At 45.5% G+C, this 21,068-nt stretch overlaps 1 protein-coding gene across 4 annotated transcripts in view; it reads left to right on the top strand.

Annotated features, from left to right (window-relative positions):
• Window positions 1-21,068, top strand: part of CNKSR2 (connector enhancer of kinase suppressor of Ras 2) — a 236,725-nt gene that overhangs the window by 188,436 nt on the left and 27,221 nt on the right. For all 4 annotated transcript variants that reach the window (XM_054399320.1, XM_054399319.1, XM_054399314.1 and 1 more), the window contains 3 exons: window positions 5,041-5,108; window positions 12,941-13,041; window positions 13,764-14,301. In XM_054399320.1, coding sequence (XP_054255295.1) covers window positions 5,041-5,108; window positions 12,941-13,041; window positions 13,764-14,301 — 707 coding nt within the window. The remainder of the gene's footprint in view (window positions 1-5,040; window positions 5,109-12,940; window positions 13,042-13,763; window positions 14,302-21,068) is intronic.

Raw genomic sequence — 21,068 nt, 5'->3', positions numbered from 1 at the left:
AATTCATGTCCCTCCAAAAAAATTACCTTCTTCTTTGAAACAAAGGTTGGAAGGTTTCTAGAAAGAAGATTCTGCAAATAAATTCTGTGAAAACAACATCCAAACACAAGTTCAGAATTCCAGGTTTCTGCTTTTGGCTGTGTGGCACCTGGAAAAGTGGGATGTTATCTCCAGCTCTGCTTCCTAACATGCAGTCCTTGCTCTCTGGATGCTTCTCTTTCCAACCCTGGAGGGAAGCAGAAGTTGGAGAAAGGTTTAAAGCAGTCACTCATTTTATTTCTGCCAGCTTTGACCAGAAAAGGAGGCAGAGATTACAAGGAAGGAATTTTGCAGATTCTCTCTGCTGCCATGAATTTAACCTCCACCTTCAAGTGAAATGTTTGTTGTGTTGAGGTTAGTGGTGGGGGGAAAATACAGCACCTCAAAACACAACAAGGACTCAAGCCTTGGTGCTTTGAGTTTTCCTGTACCTGTTTCAGACCACTTGTGCAATTTTTTTGTTTTTCTTCAGAAACATTTGAGCCTTCAGCACAAAATCCACGCAGTTCCTCTTAATTCATTGGAATGCTGAATTAAAAATAGGGATCTTGACCAAATTTTCATCTGAGTTATTCATGTGGCAGTTTCATAGATTGCTAGGTTGGAAGGGACCTTCAAGATCATCCAGTTCCAGACCTCCTGCCATGGGCAGGGACACCTTCCACTAGCCCAACTTGCTCAAGGCTCCATCCAACCTGGCCTTGAACACCTCCAGGGAGAGGGCATCCATGACCCTCCTGGGCAACCTGTTCCAGTGTCTCCCCACCCTCACTGCAAAGAATTTCTTCCTAATCTCCAGTCTAACTCTGCCCTCCTCAAGCTTCAATCCATTCCCTCTCATCCTGTCACAATTAAGCCCTTGCAAAAAGCCCTTTCCCAAAGCAGCTCTGTCAAGGTCTATGAAATGATTTGAAATTCTTGCATCTGAGCTGCCATCAGAGTCTCACCAAATCATTCTTTATTTCTTTTTTTTGGTGCCTCTTTCTTGGGAAAAAAAAAGGAGCTCACTTTCACAAACATTGAATTACCTCTCAATAAATTTGGATTAAAAAAAAAAGGCAAACAAAAAAAACAAAACAAAACAAAAACCACAGACAAAAAAACAACCAACCAAAACCAACCAAAAAACCCACCAACCAAAAACAACCAAAAAACCAACCAACCAAAAACAAACAAAAAACCAACCAACCAAAACCAAATAAACAAAAAACCAACCAACCAAAAACAAACAAACAAAAAAAAGCACAACCCAAAACAATCAAAAAACCAACCAACCAAAAACAAGCAAAAAAACCAACCAACCAAAAACAAGCATAAAAACCAACCAACCAAAAACAAGCAAAAAAACCAACCAACCAAAAACAAGCAAAAAAACCAACCAACCAAAAACAAGCAAAAAAACCAACCAACCAAAAACAAACAAAAAAAACCAACCAACCAAAAACAAACAAAAAAAACCAACCAACCAAAAACAAGCAAAAAAAAACCAACCAACCAAAAACAAACAAAAAAAAACCAACCAACCAAAAACAAACAAAAAAACCAACCAACCAAAAACAAGCAAAAAAACCAACCAACCAAAAACAAACAAAAAAACCCAACCAACCAAAAACAAACAAAAAAAAACAACCAACCAAAAACAAACAAGCAAAAACCCAACCAAACAAAAGAAGAAAGTGGGTAATTGAAAAATAACCTTTCAAATGCAGAGATAATAAACACTTCCTGTCTAAAAGAACTTTGGAGGCTGGCTGTAGGGAAACATGGAGTTCTGCTTTGATCAATTCCTATTCCATTTATTTTTTTATTTATTTATCTACTGGGTCAAGTTTCTGCTCTCTAGTTTGATTATGTACTGTGCTGTGATTTTGGTTGTTCCTACTTGAAGCAGAAGAACTGAAAGTAGGAAAAGGTTCAGGCCATAGCCTAACTGAAAAATTCCCAGTGGTTCACTTCCTTCAAAAATTATTTAATTATTGGGTTTTTTGTTGTTTGTTTTTTTTTTTTTTCCTTTCAAGTGCATGCAGGATTTGAAGTTTTTGTTGGGGTTTGTTTTTTCATACTCCTATGAGATGAGTATTTTAATCTCAGGTGTGACTTTTACCACTCCTCACATTTTCTTAACTGCTTTGATGGCTGTACCACACCATAATGCTGGTAAGGAGTCTGGAGAGCTCTGGTCACTGAACTTCAGTGTGGTGGTGTCTGAAGTTCCTTTCATCTGTGTGGTTGCACCAGAAAGTGCTCCTTCTACCTGTGTAAGATGCTTAATCTTGGGTGAGGAGGAGGACAGAATATCCTTTATTGATTCCAAGTGTGTAGCCATAGAAATACCTTGCTTGGAATTTGTTATCCCCATTTCAAGAAAGAGGAGCTTTCACATTCCTGAAGCAAATGCAAACCTGACTTCAGTTCTCCTTTTGTGCAATCTGGCAGTAGAATTGCCTAACAACAGGTTGGCAAAACAGGTCTGTGGGATCACTGGAGCAAGTAATTCCAGGTTTACCATGGATTGTGGTGGTGGTTTAAAGCCTCACTGATCACAGAATCATGGAATGGCTTAGGTTGGAAGGGAGTTCAGAGATCATCTACTCCAACCATGGGCAGGGACACCTCTCAACTGGACTCAGCTGCTCAGGGCCTCATCCACCCTGGCCTTGAACACCCCCAGGAAGGAGGCATCCACAGCCTCCCTGGGCAGCCTGTGCCAGAGTCTCACCACCCTCATACTGGAAAACTTCTTCCTAAGCTCCAGTCTAACCCTGCTCTCCCTCAGCATCAACCAATCCCTTCCACTAGATACCCTTATGAAAAGTCCCTCTGCAGCCTTCCTGCAGGATCCCTTCAGGTATTGGAAGGCAGCTCTAAGGTCTCCCTGATGCCTTCTCCAGGCTTCACACCCCCAGCTCCCTCAGCCTGTCCTCACAGCAGAGGTGCTCCAGCCCTTGGATCATCTTTGTGACCCTCCTCTGGACTCACTCCCACAGCTCTGTGTCCTTCTTATGCTGGGGACACCAAAACTGGAGGCAGTATTCAAGGTGGGATCTCACCAGAGCAGAGTAAAGGGGCAGAACCACCTCTCTTGCTCTGCTGGATGCAGCCTAGAAGATGATTTACCTTCTGGGCTTCATGAGCAGCCTCCTGATGGAGGAGATCTTTCTTGATGGAGGAGATCTTTCCTGATGGAAGAGATCTTTCTTGATGAATGAGATCTTTCCTGATGAAGGAGATCTTTCCTGATGGAGGAGATCTTTCCTGATGGAGGAGATCTTTCCTGATGAAGGAGATCTTTCCTGATGGAGGAGATCTTTCTTGATGGAGGAGATCTTTCTTGATGGAGGAGATCTTTCCTGATGGAGGAGATCTTTCTTGATGGAGGAGATCTTTCTTGATGGAGGAGATCTTTCTTGATGGAGGAGATCTTTCCTGATGGAGGAGATCTTTCCTGATGGAGGAGATCTTTCCTGATGGAGGAGATCTTTCCTGATGGAGGAGATCTCTCCTGATGGAGGAGATCTCTCCTGATGGAGATGTAACTTAACCATTGGGATAATGTCTACATTGAAAGCCTCATGAGAGAAGAGGGCAGGCTGAAGTCAGTGCACTGCTACAGGCAGTGGAGTGTGTGCTTGGCAATGACAGCTCTGCCAGAAGAAAAGAGCAAAGTTTAGGGTTGTGTTGTAGTGTGGTGGGCTGAAATTCCCCTCCCACAGTAACACCACCAGACTAGCTCAGTTTGGAAGCAAATGTGGCTGTATTTACAGAGCAAAACCTACAGTCTACAACAGAATGCAATGAATCTGTGCAAATATACAGGATTTACAACATTTACAAATATCTACCATTAACAGAAACAGCACAAAACCCTCCTGGCCAAAGCCAGGAAAGCTGCTGCTCCCCTGCCTCCCCCTTCCCTGCTTTCCCCAGACCCCCCTGGCAGAAGGAAGACAGACAAGAAGCAGAGAGGTTGTTGGAACTTAGCCTTTCAAGGTCAGCATGCCAGGATGTCATCATCCAAAGCAAAGCCAGAAGAGAAACACAGACTGCCCAGACAGACTGACAGGCAGACTGTACTCTGAGTACTGACTCTTGCAGACAGACAGACTGTATTTTTGAGTAGTGACTCTTCAACATTTCTCTCTCCCCAGTGGAAGTGTTTAGAATACTCCTTGTTTTGCTTTCTTACACCCAGTTGTGATTTATTTCCCATTCTTTTTACTTTTCCGCTCGAACTCTGTGAGCAGAAATTAAAGGCATAGCCTTCAAACCACCACAGGTTGTGGGGCTTTGGCTTTATTTCATTCCTGCAACCCATGGAAGCATTTTTTCAAGTCTAAGCTGAGGCTGAAGCCTTAGAGGTGAGCTGCATAGAGAAGGCTGCCTCTTCTCCTCCTGCTTCTCTGACACAAACACCCAAGTGAATTCTGCTCTGCCTCCTCCTCCTCCTTTGTACCTGGCCCTATGGGTAAGCTTTAAACCACACAATGGCATAATGAAACCTCACTGTCTGTTTGGGACTGAACCTCTCCTTTTTGCTGCTGGTTTCTGCTAGGCTGCCAATCCACAGGCTTTAGTTTAAAACTGTTGCTCACATCTCTGGAAGGTAATGTTTGTTCCTGAGCAATCGGCCCAGCCAGGAGCATTGCTGTGGTGGCACATCTGTGAGCAGCAGACTGCATGGTTCTTAGGTTCTCTCCAACCCCTTTTATTTCACAGGTACTTGGCACCACGCAGGGTTTTACATTTGAAATGAGTTCCTGGCTGTGAAAACCATTTGTTCAACAGCCAAATGATAGAGCTCAGGAGGCTTCCTGAGTAGGAGCATCAAAGAAAACAGCTAATCTGAAGAGTAACATTGTCCTCAATCTCCCTCAGATGCTTAGAACTTTGTTTGCAGTATTAATGCACCCCCCCAGGGAAAAAAAAAATCATAAATTAGGAGGCTGGATTGGTATCACTGCTTTCTTTTTTTTTTTCTTTGTTTTTTTGATGTTATTTCAGATGGCTAAACAGAATTAACATGCTTGCTGCTGGCTATGCAGAAAGAGAGAGGATCAAACAAGAGCAAGGTAAATGTGGTGGTATTGTGCTCAGCTGTTCAGCTCTGATCATAACTTCATCTGTTCTTCCTTCCCTGCTGTGTGTGTCAGGCCTCAGTCTTGTCAGCTGAAAGCCATTCAGATGTGGGCATCACTGTGGTTGCTTTAGAGGAGTCCTCCTCCTTTCATCAGGGGTTTTGAGTGGCTCCTTCAGATCCTGCTGCACAGACACTGGGTTATTTTTGAGAAGGCTGAAGAAGGTAGCTAAAAAGTAGTACCAGTAAGGTCTGGTATGACACACCAAGAAGTCTGTGTCCTCTATTAGAATCATGGAATTGTTTGGGTTGGAAAAATTCCTCTAATATCATGGAGTGCAGCACATCAACCCAACACCACCATGGTCATTCAACCATGTCCTGAAGTGCCAATTCCACACATTTCTTGAACACCTCCAGGGAGGGTTGAACCACTCCCCTGAGGGAGCTGGGGGTGTTTAGCCTGGAGAAGAGGAGGCTCAGGGGTGACCTTATTGCTCTCTACAACTGCCTGAAGGGAGGCTGTAGCCAGGTGGGGGTTGGTCTCTTCTCCCAGGCAAGCAGTGACAGAAGCAGAGGACACAGTCTCAAGCTGTGCCAGGGGAGGTTCAAGCTGGATGTGAGGAAGAAATTCTTCACAGACAGAGAGATTGGCCATTGGGATGTGCTGACCAGGGAGGTGGTGGAGTCACCATCCCTGGAAGTGTTTAAAATAAGCCTGGATGAGGCACTCAGTGCCATGGGTTAGGTGATTAGAAGGTGCTGGGTGATAGGTTGGAACCTGATGATCTTGGAGGGCTTTTCCAACCTGGTTAATTCTGTGATTTTGTGGGTGGTGACTCCACCACCTTCCTGGGCAAAAAAAAAAAAAAGAAAGATTAGTTCACAGCTGGACAGCAAAGTAGGAGTCCCACTGAAACCCAGAGGGTGGCTGTTGGCAAGCCTTCAACTCTTAACAATCTGAAGACTTGGGAGGGGAGAAATGAAAATTCAACATTGTTTGATTTCACAGGAGGCAGGAATGCATGAAATTGATTTCAGGAACAAAACCATTCTTCTAAAGCCTATTGACATAATTGCATTTCCCCTTAAAGACTTTGGTTTTAAGGCCATTTAATTTATTCTGTGATTTCTGCTGGGTTTGCTGTGTTGAGGTGTGTGCTAAAGCCCTGTTGGCCTTTCATTTGGAGTTGCAGGTTTACAGCATTTTATATCTGTTTATTTTTAATGTCTGCTACTTCATAGATTCACAGCATGGCTCAGGTTGGAAGGCACCTCAGAGAGATCATCTCCTCCAACCTCTCCCCCATGGGCAGGGACACCTCCCACTAGCCCAGGTTGCTCAAGGTCTCATCCAACCAGGCCTTGAACACCCCCAGCAGGAGGCATCCACAGCCTCCCTGGGCAGCCTATGGCAGAGTCTCACTACCCTCCTACTGAAGAACTTCTTCCTCAGTTCAGTCTAACCCTGCTCTGCCTCAGCCTCAAACCATTACCCCTTGTCCTGTCTCTAGATCCCCTCATGAAAAGTCCCTCTGCAGCCTTCCTGCAGGATCCCTTCAGGTACTGGAAGGCAGCTCTGAGGTCCCTCCTGAGTCTTCTCCAGGCTGAACACCCCCAGCTCCCTTAGCCTGTCCTCATAGCAGAGGTGCTCCAGCCCTTGGATCATCTTCGTGGCCTCCTCTGGACTCACTCCAACATCTCTGTAGGACCTTGTAGACCACTGCCATGATTCAGAGCATCCATTCCCATGCATGGGTTTAAAAAGCAGCAGTAAAAAATAACTGAGTTGTGGGCCCTCCAGTTCAAGAGAGACAGAGACCTGCTGGAGAGAGTCCAACAGAGAGCCAGGAGGATGCTGAAGGGACTTGAGCATCTCCCCTGTGAAGAGAGACTGAGAGCCCTGGGGCTGTTTAGTGTGGAGAAGAGAAGGCTGAGAGGGATCTGATCAATGTCTATAAATAGCTGAGGGGTGGGGGTCAAGTGGAGGGGGGCAGGCTCTTTTGGGTGGTGCACAGTGATAGGACAAGGAACAACAGGTTCAAACTTGAACACAGAAGATTTCAGCTCAACATGAGGAGAAACTTCTTTACAGTGAGGGTGCCAGAGCCCTGGAGCAGGCTGCCCAGAGAGGTTGTGGAGTCTCCTTCTCTGGAGCCTTTCCAAACCCAGCTGGATGCATTCCTGTGCAGCCTACCCTAAGTGATTCTGCTCTGGCAGGAGGGTAGGACTGGATGATCTCTGGAGGTCCCTTCAAACCTCTGCTATACTGTGAGACTGTGAGATTTTGCTCTGGTTCTCTGCAGTAGAAATCCCTTTTGCAGACAGGAAAAATGAAAGGGTCAGTGTTGAGGAGATGGTTTCCTACAATTGCCAAGGACATGAATCCATGGAAGTGTCCCTCTCCCACTAGCCATTTGGGCAAGCAGCTGGCTTTGGAACCCATGCCCTTTCTTACAGATGGACCTGGGAGCAGACAGCAGCAAACTGCAGTGGTCAGGATGATTCAGAGCTTATTTAGGTGCCTGCTGCCCACTGTTTAATTCTGTGGTCATTTGGTTCAAAAAGCTTGCAGCAGCAATGCATTTCATCTATGCTGATCTTTGCAAAGACTCTACTTCTAATTTTTCAGCAAGAGCTGTCAAGTTTGCCACATGGTATCCTTCTTGCCCCAAAAAGTCATGGCTCTGTTCCAAGCAACGTGTGTGGCAGCAGCCTTAGTCCTGCCCTAGTCTGACCCTGCAAGGAGGAAGCTGTGCATGGTTTGTCTCTCTGCAGTGTGCTGGTGTGGCAGCAGCCTTAGTCCTGCCCTAGTCTGACTCTGCAAGGATGAAGCTGTGCATGGTTTGTCTCTCTGCAGTGTGCTGGTGTGATGCTGTTTTCCTGGGAGACTCTGCAAAACAAAAGAAGTCATTCTCCTGTTGAGAAGCAAGGGTGATTTGGGCTGCCAGGTAGAAACATCAAGAGAGTAGATGGTCTGTAGTGGTAGAAGACTAAAAGGCACTAAAATTATCTCTGCCATGATTCAGACTCAGAATCACAGAAACATTCAGGTTGGGAAAGACCCCCAGGATCACCAAGTCCAACCATTAACCCTACTCTGCAAGGGTCATCCCTAAACCACATCCCCAGGCACCACATCCAAACCACCTTGAAACACAGCCAGGCTTGGGGACTCCACCACCTCCCTGGGCAGCCTCTGCCAATCCCTGACCACTCTTGCAAGGAAAAAATTTTTCCTAATAGTCAGGCTAATCCTACCCAGTTTTCTGATTGCCCCACCACAGAGCATCCTAGAGGGCTCAGCCTGGGGTAGGGGCTGCCATCATTCAGTGGTAGCAGCATGCTTGGGGAGGGTCTCTGAGCATCCTGTCACTATCTGAGGGTTGGGCGGGGCTGGGAGTGTTCAGCCTGGAGAAGAGGAGGCTCAGGGCAGACCTCATTGCTGTCTACAACTACCTGAAGGGAGGTTGTAGCCAGGAGGGGGTTGGTCTCTTCTCCCAGGCAACCAGCACCAGAACAAGAGGACAGAGTCTCAAGCTGTGCAGGGGAGGTTTAGGCTGGAGGTGAGGAGAAATTTCTTTACAGAAAGAGAGATTGGCCATGGGAATGTGCTGCCCAGGGAGGTGGTGGGGTCAGCATCCCTGGAGGTGTTCAAAAAAGGATTGGATGTGGCACTTGGAGCCATGGTTTAGTTAGTCATGAGGTGCTGGGTGATAGGTTGGACTTGATGATCTCTGTGGTCTTTTCCAACCTGGTTGATTCTATGATTCTATCACACATAACTAGGTTGTGCCTGCTGTTGCCTCATTTCTAGTTATGTCTTCTAGTAATTGCAGCTGGGAGTGTTGCCCACACCCTGGTTGGGTCTGGTATTGTCCTTGTCCTATCCCAGGGCACAAGTGAGCAGAGCCTGTCCCTTCCTTCCTGATCCCCAGCTATTGATAGACATTGATCAGATCCCCTCTCAGCCTTCCCCTCCCCAGACTAAGCAGCCCCAGGGCTCTCAGCCTCTCCTCATAAGGCACAGGTGGCAGTCTGCTTTCATGTGTTTCATCTGGAAGTTGATCCCTGCTCTGCAGAGCTTTTTTAGCCAAGCTGTTGCCAACAGAATTCCCCATCTGAGGAGAGGTGCAGGGAAGTGTGAGGTGAGACAGTGTTTGCTTCTGTGTGGATTTGACAACAAGAACCTCTTTGTATTTTTAGCCCAGATTGGATCCTGCACTGAGCCTGATAAATGTCACTTGCCGAACAAGCAAGACTTGAGCTCCAAGTCTGCAGAAATGTCACTGAGGGCTGCAGTCCTGACAGGTCTCTCACCACATGTCCTGCCACTAGGGACAAAGGTGCCTCCTACATGCCAAGATTTCCAAGTCACCTGAAACAAGTCTTCTGAAAAAATGAGGGGTTTTTAGAGGAGTTTTCACTGACTTTGCCTTTCCTTCACCAAACAATTCATCCTTCGCAGGTTTTGGCAATTTTTTTTCTTTCCCAGCCATGAAAACTTGATGCTGGCTGTTATATTTTTTCAAGAGAATCACTCAGCTATAAGCTTGCAGGAAGCAAATTGCTGAGTTGTTGACTGGTTTAGGTGGGAAGGGAACTTTAAGTGTCATCTAGTCCAACCCCACTGCAGTGAGCAGGGACATCCTCAACTACATGAGGTTTTTTCCATGAGAACCACCTCTTCATCACCAGAGGACAGTGGATTCTTAGGCTTTGGATCTGCAGGGCTTTGGTAACAGGCAAGTGGTAAGGAGTAAACATCATCCCTGAGCTCTGAGATTCAAGTCAAAGCAGAAAGCAAACATTCAGCTGCTTCTCAGAGCCTTTTTGGTCTGGAAATGAGTTGGAAACATCATGGGACTTCTCCTTCCTATGAGGTAGATGCTTGGTACTTCCTTCTTCCAGCCAGGTAGGAAGTAGCTTTGCTCATGGGATCTGCTTAGTTTAGCTTCACCTCAACAGAGCAGAAAGCATAAAATAATCAAGAGGCTCAGAGTTAAAACAATGTTGTTACTACTTGGAACAATTAAATGTTGTTACTGCTTGGGACAATTAAATGTTCTTACTGCTTGGAACAATTAAATGTTGTTACTGCTTAGGACAATTAAATGTTGTTACTGCTTAGGACAATTAAATGTTGTTACCGCTTGGAACAATTAAATGTTGTTACCACTTGGAACAATTAAATGTTGCTCCTACTTGGAACAACTAAATAGATAAATAAAAGTGTCCCAAACATTACTATAATTAAAAATATATACTTAAGTTTAAATGCAGCTGTTTCAAGATGGTTTCATTTAAAGGTAAGCTCGTTTTAAATCTTGAATGAGATCAGGCACAGTAAATTGTTAATCATACAATACAGTGATCAGCATAGTAACAAAAAAAAAATCATTGAAGTCAAAATTGTATGCTGTGCTAGCTTGGATTGTTGGTATAGATCATTTATGAATCATAGAATTGTCAGGGTTGGAAGGGACCTCAAGGATCAGCCAGTTCCAACCCCCTGCCATGGACAGGGACACCTCACACTACAGCAGGTTGCTCACAGCCACATCCAGCCTGGCTGCAAAAACCTCCAGGGATGAGGCTTCCACCACCTCCCTGGGCAACCTGTGCCAGTGTCTCACCACCCTCATGGGGAAGAACTTCTTCCTAACATCCAATCTGAATCTCCCCATTTCTAGTTTTGCTCCATTCCCCCCAGTCCTATCACTCCCTGACACCCTCAAAAGTCCCTCCCCAGCTTTCTTGTAGCCCCCTTTAGGTACTGGAAGGCCACCAGAAGGTCTCCTGGGAGCCTTCTCTTCTCCAGACTGCACAACCCCAACTCTCTCAGTCTGTCTCCATAGCAGAGCAGCTCCAGCCCTCTGCTCATCCTCGTGGCCCTTCTGTGGACACCTTCCAGCACCTCCAGATCCTTCCTGTAATAGAGGCTCCAGAACTGGACAGAGTGCTCCAGGTGGGGTCTCAACAGAACAGAGGAGAGGGGGAGAATCACCTCCCTCAACCTGCTGGCCCAAATCAATCTTTTTCTCCCTCTCTGCCAAAGAGAAAGAAATCATGCATTTCCTTAAACACTTACTAGGCCAAGTGAAAACTGCCTGGGATGAGTCTGTGCAAAGGCTGAGCTGGAGTGTGCTGTGGTACAGTGATTTAGACAGCACAGGCAGAAACAAAGTGGCAATGGAAATGTTTGCCTGAGTCTTACAATGTGCAGAGACACTGAAGTTTACCTGAGTGCTAACTTGAGGCAAATCACCACTTTAAATAGCTTTCTTTTGTATGGAACCAGGAAGGTCCAGTGTGCATTTAGTTAAATGCTGCTCTGCTTCAGAAGTAATTCCTACAGAGTAAATATAAATTCATGGTACAGTCCTCTAGCGGTTCTTTCCCCTTTGACCAAGCTACCAGACATCTGAAATGGAATTGGCCAAGTTTTGCTTCCCTGACAAAATGAAGCCTCATTCACTTGAGGCCACAATATCTACATCTTTTGTACTTTCTCATGCAGCTTTTGGAATCCTGCACTCCGATGTCATTGCCATGCTTTTTTTTCTTAACCAGATTACCTTTGAGTTCTTGCACTGGTAACAGGGCAGCAGCTGTTTTATGAAACTTATGATAAAAAGTTGTTTTGTCTTATCTTGAGTGCAGCTGATTGTTAGTAGAAATGGAATTGAAAAGCTTGGGGAACTGGAAGCATACAATAGAGAACTTGTGTGATTTGCCAGTTGGAGTTAATTGCTTCTATGAATCTGATTTGTAGTCTTTAACTGAAGTTACATTTTTCACCTTTTCTGTCCAAAGAGTGCTTTTAGTATTTTCCAGTCAATGTATGTCCATCCAATCATAATCATTTGTATGGCTGTGTAAGTAGCTGAGAATCTGATGCTTGTATCAGGAGTGTTCTGTATGTCTGTGTTGTATTTGTAAGGTGTCCACAAGGGTGAAATTTGTGGCTCCCTTGCAGGTTGTTGCTTAGTATCTCTGCAAGGGGGCACTGAACTCAGTCTGTGCCTTCATGTTTTGAATTTTCCCTCTTTTGAAGAAAACAAATCCAAGGTTTGGAATTTTCCCTCTTTAGAAGAAATCAAATCCAAGTTACAGAAGCTACCATTTAGCATATAGCAGCTACCATGGGGCATTAAACTCAGTCTGTGCCTTAATGTTTTGAATTTTCCCTCTTTAGAAGAAAACAAATCAAGGTTTTCAATTTTCCCTCTTTAGAAAAAAACAAATCCAAGGTTTTGAGTTTTCCCTCTTTAGGTGAAAACAAATCCAAGTTACAGCAGCTACCATTTAGCATGTTAGCCTCAGTCTATGCCTTAATGTTTTGAATTTTCCCTCTTTAGAAGAAATCAAATCCAAGTTACAGAAGCTACCATTTAGCATTCAGCAGCTACCATGGGGCATTAGACTCAGTCTGTGCCTTAATGTTTAGAATTTTCCCTCTTTAGAAGAAAACAAATCCAAGGTTTGGAATTTTCCCTCTTTAGAAGAAATCAAATCTAAGTTACAGAAGCTACCATTTAGCATTCAGCAGCTACCATGGGGCCTTAGACTCAGTCTGTGCCTTAATGTTTTGCATTTTCCCTCTTTAGAAGAAAACAAATCCAAGGTTTTTGATTTTTTTCCTCTTTAGGTGACAACAAACCCAAGTCAGAGCAGCTACCATTTACAGGCAGCATTCACTAGTGTTTTAACTCCCAGCAAGCCCAAGGATGGAATTTACAGTGGCTTTTGTGAAAGCAGGTCACTGCTCTACAAATATATCACGATGTGTTGGTAGTTTTGTGATCTGCTCTGTCTGATTTGTAGATTACTGGAGTGAGAGTGATAAGGAGGAAGCTGACACTCCATCAACACCCAAACAAGACAGCCCACCACCCCCATATGACACGTACCCACGGCCTCCGTCGGTAAGTCATCTGCAACTCCCTACAGGGCTGACTGCATAAAGAATCACAGAATGGTCTGGGTTGGAAGGGACCTCCAAAGGTCACCCAGTCCGACCCCCTCTGCAGTCAGCAAGGACACCCTCCACTAGATCAGGTTGCCCAGAGCCCTGTCAAGCCTCACCTTGATTATCTCCAGGGCCCCAACCACCTCCCTGGGCAGCCTGTGCCAGTGTTCCACTACCCTCATGGTGCAGAACTTGTTCCTAACATCCAATCTCAATCTGCTCTGCTCTAGTTTGAAGCCACTGCTCCTTGTCCTGTCACTGCAAGCCTTTGCAAACAGTCTCTCTCCATCCTTCTTGTAGCCCCCTTCAGGTACTGGCAGGCTGCTCTTAGGTCTCCCTGGAGCCTTCTCTTCTCCAGGCTGAACACCCCCAGCTCCCTCAGCCTGTCCTCATAGCAGAGGTGCTCCAATCCCCTGAGCATTTTTGTGGCCCTCCTGTGGTCCTGCTCCATCAGGTCCATGTCCTTCCTACATTGAGTGCTCCAGAGCTGGATGCAGCACCCCAGGTGAGGTCCCAGCAGAGCAGAGCACAGCACGGTAGCAGGTTAACCATCTCAGCCGGTGCCATTCTTCCTGAGCTGAGTTCCATCAGTGGCAACGAAAACCTGATGGATCATTTGCTAGCAGTTGGGTTGGTCTGCAGCGGCCTGAAGCTCTCCCTGCGCTGCTGCTGTTACAGATGAGCTGCACAAGCCCTTACGTGGAGCCCAAGCACAGCCGCCTGTCGTCCACGGAGACCTCGCAGTCGCAGTCGTCGCACGAAGAGTTCCGGCCGGAGGCGGTGGGCAGCGCCGCCGAGTCGCCGGTACGCAAGACGGCCAGCCAGAGGCGCTCCTGGCAGGACCTCATCGAGACCCCCCTCACCAGCTCGGGGCTCCACTACCTGCAGACCCTGCCGCTGGAGGACTCGGTCTTCTCCGAGGTGGCCGTGGTGTCCCCCGAGCACCGGCGGCAGTCCACCTTGCCCACCCAGAAATGCCACCTGCAAGATCACTACGGCCCCTTTCCGCTGGCGGAGGGCGAGAGGGTGCCGGTGCTGAACGGCAACGGGGGCAAGCCCCGGAGCTTCACCCTGCCCCGGGACAGCGGCTTCAACCACTGCTGCCAGAGCCTTCCCGTCGGGGCTGCAGACCACCACGAAGAAGCACAGCAGAAGGAAGTGGAAGAGGAGGAGGAGGAGGGAAGCAAAGCGGCAGAAGAAAGCCAGGAAGATAAAAGTAAGTATGGGAATGTTTCTGTGGCTTTTCAAGAGTCCTGTTTGTGTAACACAGAGGTTGTGGTTGTTGTCGTTGTTTTCCTTCTTCTTCCTATCAAAAAAAACCAAACCCAACGAGTCTTCTAACGTCCCCTATGTTGTACCAGGTCCCCTTGTTGTCGCACACTTCTTTTGTCTGCCCTATGTGTAAGGCTTCACCATCAGACAGGGTGCTGCATGACCTCATCATCACCAGGCACTTCCCCATATGTTGGGGCAACAGCCACCTCCTCCTAGGAGTTCTTAATTATAAATGGGGTTTGCTTCCGTGCTGCTTTCACCTTTCCGCTTGTACAGTATCCTCCCCCCACTGACACAGCTGTGTCTTAGGGTCTACTTAGGAAGATTTTCAGGAAGATTTTTAGTAAGCTTTTTCAGGAAGGTTTTCAGGAAGATTTTCAGGAAGATTCAGTAAGATTTCAGTAAGGTTTTCGGTAAGGTGTAAGTAAAATTTTCAGTAAGAGTCAGAGTTTCAGTAAGATTTAAGTAAGATTTTCAGTAAGATTTAAGTAAGATTTTCAGTAAGATTCAGTAAGATTTTCAGTAAGATTTAAGTAAGGTTTTCAGTAAGACTGAGATTTTCAGTAAGATTTTCAGGAAGGGTTAAGTAAGGTTTTCAGGAAGGTTCAGTAAGATTTAAGTAAGATTTAGTAAGGTTTTGTAAGGTTTTCAGTAAGATTTTCAATAAGGTTTCAGTAAGATTTTCAGTAAGGTTTTAGTAAGATTTTTCAGGAAGGTTCAGTAAGATTTAAGTAAGATTTAATAAGGTTTTGTAAGGTTTTCAGTAAGGTTTTGTAAGGTTTTCAGTAAGATTTTCAGTAAGGTTTTAGTAAGATTTTCAGTAAGGTTTATCAAGATTTCAGTAAGGTTTTTTAGTAGGATTTTCAGTAAGGTTTCAGTAGGATTTTCAGTAAGATTCAGTAAGATTTATGACCCCATCTGGGTCATTAAAAACACTCAGTGATCCCTAGAGTGCAGGGTCAAGCTGTGAGTGTGTGGGATGCAGATGAGCAGGTTGCAAGACAGCCCAGAGGCTGTGAGACGTTGAGGATGAGACTTATTTTCCTCACTTTGTGATTTGTATAGAGAGAAGTTAAAAAAATTTCAAGAAAAAAAAATTACTATGTGCTCAGTGAGGCTTAAAAAAATGATAATGTTGAGTAATTGTCTATTACCTGGCGCATAAACTCTATAGATATGAGTGCTACTTGTCCAAAATAATTCAAGGAAGGATTGGACAAGGTCCCTGCTCTTCCTGAATGTATAAACACATTTCTATGTCTGTTTCATTCTCTGTCCTGCACTGCCATGTATGGAGCTTCTCAGCATGTGCTGCTAGCAAAGCTAAATTCACACCCAAATTGTAGGGTCAGTCAAGGAGGCTTGCATTCATGAATTGTGGGGTTATGCTGTCATTAAGTCACCTAAAGTAGCAAGGAAGGCAGGATGACCCTTGGAGCTGTGCTTATTCCTTCAAATCCATGTTTTTTTCCCCATGCATCCATGAATTGTGGGGTTGTGCTGTCATTAAGTCACCTAAAGTAGCAAGGAAGGTAGAATGACCCTTGGAGCTGTGCTGATTCCTTCAAATCCCCTTTCTTTTCCCCATGCATCCATGAATTGTGGGGTTATGCTGTCATTAAGTCACCTGAAGTGGCAAGGAAGGTAGGATAACCCCTGGAGCTCTCAAAAGAGCTCTGCTGATTCCTGATTCCTTCAAATTCAGGTGTTCTTTTGTTTTTTTTTTTTTTTTCACTGCAGTAAAAAAAGTGTAAAAATGGTGAAGAGATGGGAAATGGTAGTGAAAGCTTGAGATAATTAATTAACCACCTGCCTAAGTTCATTCATTAAGGTTAGCACCTCTGCTGAGCATTAAAATTCATGTGGATGCTATTTAGTCTGCTTAGGAGACATCAACACTTTGCCCCTGCCCTTATGCTTTAGGCTCTAAACAACTCCAATTATTGGCTTGGAGAAAACAGTGATTTCTTTTTCACAGCTATTAAATTTGATACCATTAAAAGTGTCCAAGAAAAAAAAAAAAAGGCACAATTTCAGTCACATTCATGCATGACACTTCCCCATGCCTTTATTAGGGTAATATTAGATCCCTCCTGACTGTGAAATGAAGCTGCCTCATTAACAGGGTTAAATTTCATCACCCATGCAGAATGTTTTAGCCTATTTTTAGCTTTTGATTTTGTGTTTTCAAATTCCACCCCCCCCTGCCCCGAGAGCAATATAAAAATACTCTTCCCCCTCTCCCCCCCATTTTTTTCCTTTCTTTTAAATTCCTCAGAGTCAATGAAAAGGGTGAAGGAGAATTCCTACTGGAGTTCTGCTCTTTGGGTATTACTCAGAGATACTCTTGCGGGTTGTTAAGTGTTTTAAATATTAATTTGAATGCTTTTGGGCTCCTGGTTGTATCATTATTGGGGTTTTTTTAGTGTACAATGCAAGGGAAAGCACTTGTTTTAGCAGGCCAGAACTCAGGCTCTTCTTCATCCTTCTAGACCAGTTTCCAAAATAAAAGGGGATAAAAAAAAGAAAAAGAAAAAGCTTAATTTTTGAAGAGCTCTCCCTGACTTCTATTTTCCTTTGGGTGAGAAGGATTTTGGGTTGAAGCTTTAACAGGAGATTGATTTGGAGACATTAACAACCAGGTGCTGCTGAGTTATTGACCTTTGGAATTACAAAACCAGAGAGAAAAAAAAAAAAAACAAACTGTTGCAAAGTTGTTCAGTGTTGGATTGCCTGTTTGCTCTGGGTGCAATGTTCTGTTTGTGGTGCTGTGGCTTCTCCCAGTTAAAAGGCAGAATGGATTTGATGCAAGTGGTGTCCTTCAGTGCCAAAATCCAGTTTCTGAGCTGAATTAATTTGCTTCTACCTGCTAAGTCTGGATGCCCCTTCTGTGCGTCACGTTCATTGCACCCCTCAGCCTCATCGTTCCAGGAAAATGAAACCTGGCAACTGGCTGGGGAAGGGGGGAATCCTCTTCCCTTTGAGAAATGTTTTTAACCTCCCTTTGAACCCTTCCCTGGCATGGTCTCAGGTGAACGTTTTCAGTGTCTTTATTTGCTGAACGCATTCGTGATCCCGACGTGGTTCTGAGCTCCTGGATGGTTCTGTGTCTCCTGTCTGTATGTATCTGTGTGTGTTTTAAAGCTTGACCATTCCTATTGCTTTTTTTTGGGGGGGACAAGGAATGCAGCTCCTCTGCAGCTGTTTGCTGTAACAAGCCAAATGTCGTTGCTAAAAAGTTTGTTTTCTGGGATTTTTTTGGGGGTTCTTTGGTTTTGGTTGTTTGTTTGTTTGTTTTGGTTTTTTTTTTGGTTTAAGACTCCCACTTTTAAAACCTCCTGAGGTTAAATCAAAGAGCAAAATGCAGTCCTGCTCCTTCCAACTCCTTTTGAGGCATTGCTTTCAAAATCACCCCAGCCACAAGTTAGGAGCTCCATGCTTTTGTCAGGTACTGTCCCTAGGTGCTGTGGTTTCACATAGCTCTGTTGACTCGCTACCGAAGGTACATTGATGAGCAACAGCTCTCTGGTGGTCACTACTTCTGTGTGTCAGCTCTGCTGCAGTGCCTGGACATATATATCATGGTACACTGAAAAGATGGGTTGTCCTCTCCTGTGTTTATCCAACATCAGGACCTAACTTCATTGTGTGTTCACTTTTGCTTCCTGTTGTCTCATTGTATCACCTGCACATTGCCTTGGGCTTGTTTTCTTCCCCTAATCCTGATGACTCGTGTGAAAATCATTTCAGATGGTCCATATTGACACCTTCCTGTAGTGCTCTCTTGCTTTTGTAGTCAAAGAGGTTTCCTCTCCTGGGGATATTTGTGTTTTGTCTGTGTGTTAGCTTCTGAGGTGATGAAAACCTCCCTGTGGCACCAAACATCCCTCTTGCTGTTGTTGTTCAGAGGCAGCCTGCACAGGGAGCACAGCTCAATGGCTCTGGCGTGGCAATGTTGTGATTTGGTTGTGAGGGACAGGTTGAGCCTTTCCATGTTTTCCTCCTGCTAGTGGGAGGTGGCAGGAAGAGAGGCAGCTGTGCAGCATGGTACTGTCACCCCCTTCCCCTCTGGCCCCGCCACTCTCTGTCTTGGACAACTTTCACCACTTCATTGCCAAAGAACACTTCCAGGGCCTCCTTGGGAGACTGTTGCTGGGCTTTGCTTCATTTTTTTAAGCTTTATTATTTGAAAGTATCTTTGAGGGTGGTTGCTTTGGTTTCAAGGACTTCTCTGTTTTGTGGGACAGCAAGAGGGGTTCCTAAGGGTTCAGCATTGAAGGGTTCAGCATTTAAGAGTTGCACTCTGCAGAGTGTAACTGGCTGTAGAAGCTACCTTAGAAGGCACAGGGGAAAAAAAAACTGCACCTGTATTTCATGCTTCATGAGAAAGTCCATGGGGAGAAGTAGCAGCCATGGGAGTCTCTGGTGCTGTCAGCTGCCCAGACAAGCACTGGGGAAGGAGCTCTGCTGCTGGTTCCATGTGCTGCAGGGCTGGCCACAGCAGCATTGTCATACTGCCTGGGGAACTCACACCTGGGACCTGCAATGTTGTGCAAGGAAGGCACTGTGTGGGCTCTGTAAAATTCCTTCAGGAGTGCAGGTGGAAAAGCATCAGATGCCTGTGGCAGAGTTTGAAAAGGGTGCTTGGAGCAGGAAGAAATTGCTTAGACTGTTTTCCCTGTGTCTGGTAGCAGAGCATCGACCATATTGTTAGATGAAACTTGGAATGGGATTTTATGCCTCCAAATCAGTCCAGCTTCTGAGACAACTGCTGGAGCAGGACCAGAGGATGGACACAAAGATGCTCAATGGGCTGGAGAACCTCCCCTGTGGGGACAGGCTGAGAGAGTTGGGGCTGTTCAGCCTGGGGAAAAGAAGGCTCTGGGGAGACCTTAGAGCAGCCTTGCAATACCTGAAGGGGACCTACAAGAAAGGCAGGAAGGGACTTTTGACAAGGGCTGGGAGTGATAGGAAGAGAGGGAATGGATTGAAGCTTGAGGAGGGCAGATTTAGACTGGAGATGAGGAAGAAATTCTTTCCAGGGAGGGTGGTGAGACACTGGAACAGGTTGCCCAGGGAGGTTGTGGCTGCCTCCTCCTTGGAGGTGTTCAAGGCCAGGTTGGATGAGACCTTGAAGCAGCCTGGGCTGGTGGAAGGTGTCCCTGTCCATGGCAGGGGGGTTGGAACTAGATGACCTTGAAGGTCCCTTCCAACCTAAACCAATGTATGAATTTAGTTCATTTAGTTGTAGGTTAAATGTAACTCAGATTGTGAGTGAGGTGGGCAGCTCCTGGGTGGCTTGCACGAGACTCCTGCTCCTCCTCCTGGTGCAGCACCTGGCTGGGCTTGGCAGTGCCAGAGCCCCGTTTCAGTGGGCTCCTGTATGTTCAGAGTGATCATTAAAGAATACTTGGAGAACTGGTGAATAGGAGACCTAGAGAGTTAGAGACTATCTTCCTATAATAAAGCCAGGAAAATCTGGTTTAGAAATCACAGAGCAGTATTTTTGTAGCCCCTCCCTCTGCCATTAAAGTGAAATTTTTTACTGACATGAACATTGGAAATCCAATATGAAAATCCCACCAAATCTATAAAAAGCTTGAAGCTGATTGTTCTGAGAATTCTTCTGTGTCTTTCCTCCCTGCTAGAACATATCCTGCCCTTTGTTTTCAGCTTTTAATGAAGAAAACAAATTCTCTTTACAAGGCATTGTCTTTTTTTTTCTTTCCCCTCATGAAGGGAATTATGTACATGCACATAATTTCCAGTACAGTAGTTATATTTTTAACTGATCTAATGGCTTTGGAGACAACTGGAGGAACTGGTTTCTGGCTTTCCAGGAGATGGGAGAGGATTTGTACTTATTTTTGGCTGTGTGTGAAGAGCCTAGGAAAAATCCTGTTTGGATTTTACACTTGGTTTGGGTGGGATTTTTTTTCCCCTTTTTTTATTTGCCAGTGAAAACTATACTTACCTTCTCCAGTGTTATTGTGTGATCTTGATATTTAATGCCAGCCTAATGCAGCCTCACAAGTTTCTTGTGATTCTTAATAGGGACTAGGAGCTACTTATTTATGAACTGGAATGATTCAACCATACCATAAATGTTGTTTACCAACACACTGACAATTTGACTTTCAGAACTTTGGAAAGCCACTGGCATCCTGGTTTGGATTAGAAACACTGTGGGCAGCAGGGACAGGAGGTGATCATCCCCCTGTGCTCAGCACTGCTGAGGTCACACCTCCAGTGCCGTGTTCAGCTCTGGTCTCCTCACTACAGGAAGGATATTGAGGTGCTGGAGTGAGTCCAGAGAAGGGCAATGAGGCTGGAGAAGGGGCTGGAGCACATGAGGAGCATCTGAGGGAGCTGGGGGTGTTCAGTCTGGAGAAGAGGAGGCTGAGGGGAGACCTCATTGCTCTCTACAGCTCCCTGAAGGGAGGTTGGAGTGAGGAGGGGGCAGCCTCTGCTCCTTGGTGGCAAGAGACAGGACCAGAGGAAATGGTATCAAGCTGTGTGAGGTTCAGACTATATATAAGGAAATATTTCTTCACTGAGAGGGTTGTCAAATGTTGGAATGTTCTGCCCAGGGCAGTGCTGGAGCCACCACCCCTGCAGGTGTTCAAGCAGCCTGTGGACCTGGCTCACAGGGACATGGTTTAGTGTTGACCATTCAGTGCTTGGTTGAGTGTTGGACTGGATGATCTG

The sequence above is a fragment of the Indicator indicator genome, chromosome 1 (genome assembly GCF_027791375.1).
Source record: "Indicator indicator isolate 239-I01 chromosome 1, UM_Iind_1.1, whole genome shotgun sequence".
Taxonomy (NCBI): Eukaryota; Metazoa; Chordata; class Aves; order Piciformes; family Indicatoridae; genus Indicator; species Indicator indicator.
The sequence above is the reverse complement of the archived record's forward strand: the minus strand, read 5'-3'. Positions and strand labels throughout refer to the sequence as shown.